At 39.8% G+C, this 9,988-nt stretch overlaps 1 protein-coding gene across 1 annotated transcript; it reads right to left on the bottom strand.

The window, feature by feature from the left end:
- Nucleotides 1–2,776: 2,776 nt before the first annotated feature.
- On the bottom strand, nucleotides 2,777–7,303 carry mpv17l (MPV17 mitochondrial membrane protein like). The gene is made up of 4 exons (XM_041817444.1): nucleotides 6,997–7,303; nucleotides 5,340–5,410; nucleotides 3,740–3,769; nucleotides 2,777–2,995 (listed from the first exon to the last, which is right to left on the bottom strand). Exons 1-4 carry the CDS (start codon nucleotides 7,301–7,303, stop codon nucleotides 2,777–2,779), a joined length of 627 nt encoding a protein of 208 aa, XP_041673378.1.
- Nucleotides 7,304–9,988: the final 2,685 nt, after the last annotated feature.

Below are 9,988 nucleotides of genomic sequence, written 5' to 3'. Positions count from 1 at the left end.
ACATCTGAAATCATTGTTAGTGGATGTAACAGAGGGAATAAAGAGCAAACATTTGTATGTGCAGCACATTTTTAACTGTTTCAAGCAGGAAGGAGCCCGCTGACGAGAGATTCTGTCTCAGTTTGTTTGGTCATTACCCAGAGTTCATGACAACTGGTGAGGGTTGGGACGAAGAGCAACCGGTGAATTGAGAGTTTTTTCTTCCAGCTCAGCTCCCTCTTCACCGTGATGGTGCGGAGGCTGTTGATCTTGCGGTGCCTTCTATCCTCACTCATGAACAAGAACCCGAGGTACCTGAACTCCTTCACTTGTGGCAGAGACACTCTCCCCATCCGGGGGTAACTTCCTACCCTTTTCCAGCAGAGGACCATGGCCTCTGGCTTTTTTAATGAATGGTGCACATCGATCTGAGGTAGAAGTCGAGTGTTTCTTTGAAATTTGAACATTCAAAGTCAAACCTCTGAAGTTTTGGGGGGAAATCTGCAACCACCGTCCTGGTCTTGGACACCAGCAGACTACCACACAGCGCTGGGACAACGTTAAAGATTGCAAATGCAGGACCCAAGAGGACTGGACGCCCTCCAGAAGTTGGGCGAAAATTCCAGATAGAAAAGATAACGGGCCTTCAAACGGAGCAGCCAGCCACCTGTTTCAGAGTCGGCTTCTCTGTTGGAGCGTTCCTCAAGAAATGATGGACCAGGAAAGGAGTGAGCATCATCGGCCGGTGCTGACTTAATCTCGTTTTTTGGATATGTTTGAGGTGCACTGGGTGACATGTCCTTTGTAAAGTTTATTTTGGGAGGATTATTACCACTGAGACTTTTTAAAGGTAAATCCTGACCATGCAGCTCTGAAAAGTTTCACAGAAAGAATAAATGACACAAAAACATCAGTGGACTACCATGCACACGCATGTGCACGCATCGATTAATCCACTGTTGATTTAATCCCAAATAAATGGATTATTGTCTGCTGGAGTAACTTTTACTTTGAGCTGGTGCTTCCAGATGTTTCCGCTGGTATTTGATGGAATAAAAAGATTATTTTTCATCCTTTTAACCCCCCCCTCCTTTCTTTTTTACACCTTTTGACTTCAGCCCTTTCATGGGATTTGCTGACATTAAGGATCCATCGTTTATTCTCTCTGGTACCAAATTCATGGGAATAATTTACCTTGGACATCACTTTGCAAACACAAACTGAGTGACATCTATGACCATTTAAAAAATCAATGAGCTTTTAGATTTCAACTTTAACCTCCTGAGACCCAGCATCCACATATGAGGACATTACATTTTGGCTTTCCTACATCATGAATCTTTTTTTGGTATTAGAACTGATGTCATAATTGTTCAAAATGTCAGATCAAGTTTCAGGTATTTGCTTGAATTGCTGGGATTTGCTGTTTGGATATTTTAGGGAATTTTCTTGGAAGTTATCAAAGTATTTTATGTAAATTAAAATACATGCTTGGATATTTTGGAGGGTTTCATGGCTTTAAATTTATTTAAAATTTTTTAATGCATCTTCATAGGAATATGGGGAAATTATTACCAATTTTTTGGGGAAGTGGGATTGGGAATTTGGGGTTCGGGATTGTCCGTTGAATTTTTAAGCATTTTTCTTAGAAAACTTTAGGGGGGGTTGGGTAATTTCCATCAGTTTCATGGAATTTTGGAGAATGTTTCTTGAAAATGTCTAGAATTTGCAAAGAAATTGAAAGGGGAATTTAGTTTAACATTTGGGGAATTTGCTTAAAATTTTGAGGAATTTGCATGGAATTTTTGGGGAAACTGTGAATTGGAATTTTCAGGCATTATGAGGAATTTTCACTGAAAGATGTGAGTACTATCTAAAGAAATATTTGGGTACTTTAAAAATATGTCTTAGTATTTTCAAAGAATTTTTTTTTAATTATGGAATTTTTCAGGGTTTTGGAAAAGGAAATTTCCAAGAAATTCCTGTTCAATGACAAGACTGATATTCTAACTTATGTGATTCTGGGAGAAAATTAAAATGGTCTCCAAACAAAGGCTGGGGTCTCAGGAGGTTATAAGACGTGAACGTTGTGTTATCAGCCTGGTGCATCCCCTTATAAAAGCAGAGAACCCATTTAAAACTATACACACATTTAAAACACACTCAGATCTCTTTGTGGTGATTATTTGTGGCCGTCATCGCCGGGTTAGGACGGTCTCATCTCAGAGAGAAGGCACATCAGGTAGAAATCAGAAATACGGAGCCCTCAAATCTGATCTCAGGATCTCATCAGCGTGAAGGGAGAACTTTGAGATGAATCAGAAGTCCACAGGTTCAGTCTGATTTCAGTGGACCCCTTCACAGTCTGGAGGTAAGATTCGTTCCCATCACTGCAAACATGATGCACAATGCATCATAACATTATGCAATCATGCTAAACTTGCATCCTATGCTAAGCTATGTGTCTGTTTTACTACCACCTTCCTCTAATTTAGGATCTATTTGACTCCACAGTGCTGTGAGAGTTGAATCACTTTTAAGAAGTTTGACATCTTTGTGCCTTTTTAATGACTTTGTTATGAAAGAAAACATTTTCACACATACTTCCTCCTGCAGCCTTCAGTCCCCAGTACAGTCAGCTGTTTTTGTGTGCATGTATTTCATCTTTTAAACCAGTATGATTCTCTTTAACCCTTTGACTCTCTGAGGTGAATTCAAGTTTAAGTGTATACCCGGTTTTACTGCAGCAGCTGCTCAAGGCCTGAAAATCAGCAGAGAAATCCTCCTTCTTCTGCTTCTATTTTTCCTTTAGGCTCTGCCTCTGCCTTTTACGGGCTAAGCGGGCGGCACGCATCTCCTCCAGGGTCTTACGAGGGTCCATGACGAAGGCCAGAGCCACGCCGGCAGTGCCGTCGCCATCCTGCCGAGAGAAGCAGAGGAAGGTGGCCCAGAGGAAGGCGCAGCAGCCCATGAAGGCCGTCCGCATGTAGAGCGGCATCAGGACAAAGTTCAGAAACTGTGGAAACAAACAGAACATCGAATTAACAAACACTTTAGTCCAATTAAGAACAGATTTCTACTGAAATAGTTCTCTTTTATTTGGTTTGAGTCCAGAGGTTCACTTCATGTTCTTACATTTGGCTTACTTGATGCAAAAATAAAAAAGAATAAAGCATTTAAGGCAGCAATATATAAGTTTCCCCACTTTCAAACAGTCTTTTGAAAGTTGGTCTAAAGGTAGAGCGACTTTAAACAGGGAGAATGGCATCAGTCCCATTTCCACAGAGTGCTCTGGTCACCTGCTTTCAGCACTGTGTATCTCAGGCTTAGCTCAAACACCTACAGTCTGCTATGAAGAAGCCAGTTAGCCTGTCTCAGTGTTGTCTGATGTTTGGCTAAGAGCGGTGGTAACAGGGCGGACTTTTGCATGTTAATAAGAGTTCCATAAGTAGGCTGTAAATCCAACGCCAAGCTGGATCAGAAGGAAACATCACTGTGTGTGATTATGACCTCAAACCTCTGTTTTTAAAGGTGCTATACAAATAAAGTTATTATTATTATTATTATTATGACAGTGCAGTTTCACTCAGAGACCTTTGGTGGGCGTCAGAGTGCACCAGACTGAACTCCTACCAAATACTGCTTTGATACAAACATAAGGCCTGAAACATCTCACTGATTTCTTGCTTTTTTGATCTACAAACCAAAATTAAAGCCAGATATAAATGTGCATTCAACAGTAAAGAGTTCTTGTGTTTACCTGCATGAACGGCCAGTACATGAGTCCAGTCTGAAAGAGAGAAAAGGATGTGATGAGACACAAAGACATGCAGGAACCCTCCCATATTATATGAGGAAGGATAATTATACTATGAAATAGCATTATATAAAAAAACGACAATATTCAATCATAAAAGCCCCTAAAACAGCGGTCATCAAGTACATCTGCACAGAGGCTGGACTTTCAAATACACAAAAACTAAATAAATCTTTAGGTCTGATTGAAATATTGCTGTTATAATATTTGTATTTTCTTTCCAAATGCAGGACATTTTTAGGCATTACCAGTGAGATCCCTGTTATCTATAAAACAGCACAATGACACGGGCCTGACAACAGATCTGGACCCCTGAAGATCCAAGAGAGCGGGCCCTCCTCAGTTGTCATTTAGCACCAATACTAATCCATTTTTGACACTTTTAACCCTTCTTAAAAAACTTTTTGCCAACTTTTGCAAGATTTTAGCCCCTTTTGAACCACTTTTCCTGCAAGTTTAATCCCCTTTGTGCCACTCATCAATTTTTGCCTCTTTTCTTCTATTTTTTTTTTTACACTTTTTAACCTTTTCATACTTTTTTGCAATATTTTTGTCATTAGTAACTAATTTTTGGTACCTTTTGCCCCTTGTTTGCCTCTTTTACCATTTTTTGCCACATTTTAACCCCTTGTCACACCTTTTTCTGCCAATTCTCGTCCCTTTGTGCCACTCCACAACCCATTTCGCCACTTTTCACCCATTTTTGCTGCTCTGTAACCCTTTTCACCACTTTATTTGGTCATTTTTGCAGCACTTCTGACAACCTTAACCCTTATTTTAGATCAGTAGTTTTCAAAGTGTGTGAGAGTGAGCCTCCCCAAGAAGAAATTATTCATTCGGTGGAACCCCACCCACAAAAAGGATTGAAATTGAAAAAAAAAAAAAAAAAATTTAAACAACGCTTTAAACATTTATGTCTAATCTTTAAACATTTTTAGCATTAATATATTTTGGCAACTGTAAATTCAGAAACGCTGCAAATTAAAAAGCATGTGCGAATGTAACTGACATGGGCTGAAAAAAATAAACATGCTGCAAAAAGCTGAACTTAGTGAGAGTAACGCTGCAAATCTAATTCAGATGTCCTCTGTCCTGCCTGTAGGGGGCACTCTGCACCTTTCTGTAGCCTATTAGTTCCATTTGCAGCATATTAAGGTTGTGATGTTTGTTCTGGACGATTGCATGTTACATATTTTGGCTGTCAGCTTTCATTTGCACTTGTCAGCCACCGTAGAAAGTTTTAGGAGCACTATGATGACTGAATCACGGTTGAAATAAAGGTTTGTGTCATCAGCTTCATTTGGAGTCATGCATAATGGAAAATAACTATTTTCAAATGTTAGCATGCCACAGAGATTTACATTTGGCACGCTGTCAGCTCTTGCATGTCCTGAAAGTGACTCGATTGAATTACCCCACATCACCCTGGGCTCGGTGCCCTGCCCCGACAAACTGGGTTAATCTGTTTGTGAGCGCCGTGAGTGAAGGTGACTTTCCATTGCTTCCAAGTCCCTCTTCCTTCCTTCCTTCCGTCCCTACTCACCTTCCAGGTGTTGAAGAACTTCTCCCTCCAGTCCTCTAACACGTCCTCCTTCCCCTCCAGGAAGCTCATCCCTGCAGGACAGAGGAATTAATGCAGACTTCATACTTCATACAGGCTTCACACAGGAAGTAAAACTAACGACGGTGTGACTGATTAACAAACAACCTTCATGAGAAATCTTAACTTTGAGCCGGACATTTTCATGTAGTTCCTTATATTAAGTTAAGTTAAGTTTAAGTTCCTTATATTGTGTTTTTTTTACCAACAAACACAAGCAATAAATCATTCTATAACATAACCAACACAATATTGGATAAAACTGGAGCTGAATAATTTTAAAAAATACCCAATTATGATGATTTTGACTCGTATTGCAAACTGGACAGAAACTGATGTATTGAAGGGAGTTATAATTTTTATGTCATTCTTATATTTAATAAGAAAAATGTACAAAAAAGTAGGATTATTGTAGAATATTATAAAAAAACTGCCTGTGGATGACTGCATGACATTTAATGCATAACATCTCTGCTGTAAAAAAAATTATTAAATTAACAAATTAATTTTATTTGGGATTAATTGCCCAGCCCTATCTGGTAACCATATGTACGGTGGCCCTGAAGGTCAACTGCAAAAAAAAATTTCAGAGCAAAAAAACATGCCACAAAATGAGTCGACTTTTAGTGAAACAGAAGAAAAATTCAGATAAAATATTTCGCAGAATTCTAAAATGTAAAAAATATAAAAAAAAAAAAATAATAATAATAATAATAAAAATACTGTGATGTGAATTTTTTTGGTTTAACAAAAAAAGTTCTGCAACGAGAAAAAACGTACATAAAATTAATAAAACACAAAATAATTTCTGAAAACAAACAAACAAAAAAAAAACATGTGGGAAACATGAGAAGGTTTCAGGCAATGCAAGAACATACTGTGAAAGAACATTTCCTGAAGTACAAAACTTCTTGCACAACCAGAAAGCATTCTATAAAACACAAAGTATTTTTTAGTGAAATGTTAAACAATTGTAAAAAAAAAAAAAATCCAACTCCACACACTTTTTTTGAAACATTTTTGAGATGCAAAAACTTCTTTTTTTTCATGAGCACAAAAGCATGCCATTAAACGCAAAAACATTTTGTGCAAAGAAAAAACATGTCTTACAACACAAAAATATTTTGTGAAACACTAAAAAGTTGTTGTTGTTTTTTTTTTTTTTTTGCTTTTATGAAATGTTTAAGAGATTATTAAAACTGTTTTTTTTCTGGGGATTTTGTTATTGCCATACATACAGCAGCCCCGAAGGGCAACTGCGAAAATATTTAATGAAACATAAAAAAATACAACACGCAAATTTTTTTTCTGAAACCAGAAATTGTATTTGTGTTTCTATTAAAAGTTTTTACATTTATTGAAATGTTTTTGCAGCAGACCCTTCTGGGCCACCGTACCCATGTCCTGAAAGTGTGAACAAGACTAAATACTCCAGATTTCAGCCTGAGGGTTTGCTGACATAAATGTTAGAACTGCTTCAGCCAATCAGATGTCTTTGCATCAGATTATTTTCTCTGGATGGTTTTTGACCTCCGTACAGAATTTCATCAAGCAGACCCTGGATGGTCTGGGTCTTCGTGATGGATGTGGATCCACTTACCTGTGTAGAAGACACTGGTGGCCAAAGGCGAGGCGAAGCTCTGGTCCAGCAGAAGTTTTCTAAAAACCATCCCTGCAGACTTCCCGGGGAAACGCCTCTCCAGAGCCCTCAGCCAGAAGTAATTAAAGTTGCCATGGAAACTGATTGCCACAATGGCGACGTTACGAGTGTGCCTCCAGTCCATGCGCTCCTTCTGAGCCATGAGCTGATGCACAAGGTCACCGCCGGCGAACAGGCAGCCGTACAGAGTCACGTTGGCCAACCAGGGGAAGCGTTTGGCTGCTTCCTTCAGCACAGCTCTCCTCATGTTGGCACCACAGGAGGATGGGGTCTATGCTGTGATGCTTGGCTGCCCTAAATGGCCTCAGTTCAGTAATCAAGACGTGAGCATAGCGGTTAAATGAGCAGGACTAGGCCCAGGGCTGGTCGGCAGCAAGCAATCCATCTGTCAGCGTTAAACAGGCAGGGATTAGACGTTTCTAACACCAGCAGCAGCAGCTCACACATGATCAGAGCTACAGTGATCAATGAGAAATGTTAACTCCACCGGAAACTTCCTCAAACAGCCGCATCGACGTCTCTGCGCTGTGCGTAAAAGCTGCCATGGCACCGCTTTGGTCCCCCGTACAGGGCTCCTCTGAAGTGTCCGTCTTGGAGAGCTGCGTGCGTAAAGTGCATCCAAACAGTAAGTAAGTCGTGAAATCACTCCGGGAGAAAATGGAAATGATTCTAGATCATTCCTCCTGCTCTGACTCGGCTCGTCGCTGCCGGTGAATCAGGTGCCTCTAGAACAAATCCTGCGGGTCAGGCGATAATCTGAGGGATTGTGCGTGCAGGCTGCACCAGACGTAGAGCCACGTACGTCTCACTGCGTCACGGATATCAACAGTTGTAGTTTGGTGTGCAGAGCTGTGGCACGAGGAGAGTTCAGCCGGTCCACGCACCGTGAGATCAGCCACTGCGCGCCTAGCTGTGCCATCCAGACTGGCCTGATGGTGTAAAATGTTAGATCTTAATCCAGAGTGATTGTTTACCAAAAAGAGAATCTGTAACATGGTTATATACAAGAATCAACGTTTCCTCCGGTCAGAATGATGATGTTCATCACAGGGAGGAGCCAACAGGTTTCCAGCATTCAGAGATGCTGGGGCAGTTTCAGAAATTCTCTCTTCTGCAGATTTTTGTCCTCTAATTCCCTTTAAGGTGAAAGGAAGGATTTACTATGTACCAAGGAAGAATGGCTGAGACTTTAGTAAAAACTGCAAGGCTGCTTATAGGGGGAAAGGGGGCGGAGCTTTCTGGGGCTGTGCCAAATGGGGGCCTGTGCAGGTCAGCAAAGTCATGATCCATTAGAAAGCAAAGCTGTGATAACTGTAATTTATTTTACCCTTAATAGTAATCACACTCACAGTTTAAAAAAAATAACTTTAATTATTAATGCTGTGGTACAATATAGACTTTTTAAAGATGTAAACCTCTTTTCTTACAGCAGAACCAGTTTTTGACCCATAAGGAACATGACACAGGTGTCACACCTTAAAATGTCCTGTAAGTCAGTGGTTCTCAACCTTTTCAGCCCGCGACCCCCAAATAAAGGTGCCAGAGACCGGGGACCCCCACTGGACCTGAAGGTGGTTGAACAGCCAGGAACATTCAAGAACAGTCGTGTGCAGACAAGGCCGTCCATAAGGAGTTATAAAGGGGGAGGTTTCTGGGACCCAGCTGAACTAGGGCCCATGGAGGTCAGCAAAACCATGGTCCACTGTGACATTAAGCTGTGAAAACCATATTTTATATTTGACCTGAATAATAACCACTCTTATCAACAAACAAATATCTTTATTTATTCATTTAGCCTTCTTTAGATGAAAAACTTTTGTTAAAAACATCATTCAAATGGGTTAAAAATAGCTAAAATTGGTTAATAATGGCTAAAAATGGTAACAAGGTGGTGAAATTGGATTTTGAAAGAATATAAATGGACAAAATTTGATAAAAGTGAAAAAAAATGGGTAAAGTGGCAAAAAACGAGCAAAAAAAGTGATAAAAGGCTATTTAAAAGTGGCTGAAATGGCTATAGAGTGCAAAAATGGTGGAAATTAGGTGGAACGGGATGAAAAATTGATACAAATGGGCTAAAATGGGTTAACTGTGGTTAAAATGGGCAAAAGGATGGAAAAATCGGTTGATAGAGGCAATAATGGGTGAACAGAGGCAACAACAGGCAGAAAGTGGCAAAAATTTGGTTTAGAAGTGACAAAAACAGGCAGAAATAGTGATGGAAAGGGTTAAAAATGGACAAAAAAGGCTTTTAAGTGGCAAAAATGTGCTAAAATTGGCAAATTTGGTGTTAAAAAGTGATGAAAAAGGGTTAACATTTGGTAAAATTGGTGTAAAGTGGCAACAGGATAATTTAAAAAATTCTTATTTTTTTAAGGCATCTGGCGACCCCCTCTCAGTGTCTCACGACCCCCAAGGGGGGTCCCGACCCCAAGGTTGAGAACCACAGATTTAGGGAATTGGATTGGATTTTCTTTTTTTTTTTTTTGGTCTTTTTTTCACTTTCTTCAAATTTTGTCCATTTATATTCTTTTAAAATCCAATTTCACCACCTTGTTACCATTTTTAGCCATTATTAACCAATTTTAGCAATTTTAACCCATTTAAATGATGTTTTTAACAAAAGTTTTTCATCAAAAGAAGACTAAATGAAAAAAATAAAGATATTTGTTTGTTGATAAGAGTGGTTATTATTCAGGTCAAATATAAAATATGGTTTTCACAGCTTAATGTCACAGTGGACCATGGTTTTCCTGACCTCCATGGGCCCCCAGTTTGACTGGGTCCCAGAGACCTCCCCCTTTATAACTCCTTATGGACGGCCTTGTCTGCACACGACTGTTCTTGAATGTTCCTGGCAGTTCAACCACCTTCAGGTCCAGTGGGGGTCCCCGGTCTCTGGCACCTTTATTTTGGGGGTCACTCTGAAAAG

The sequence above is a fragment of the Cheilinus undulatus genome, linkage group 21 (assembly GCF_018320785.1).
Source record: "Cheilinus undulatus linkage group 21, ASM1832078v1, whole genome shotgun sequence".
Lineage (NCBI taxonomy): Eukaryota > Metazoa > Chordata > Actinopteri > Labriformes > Labridae > Cheilinus > Cheilinus undulatus.
The sequence above is the reverse complement of the archived record's forward strand: the minus strand, read 5'-3'. Positions and strand labels throughout refer to the sequence as shown.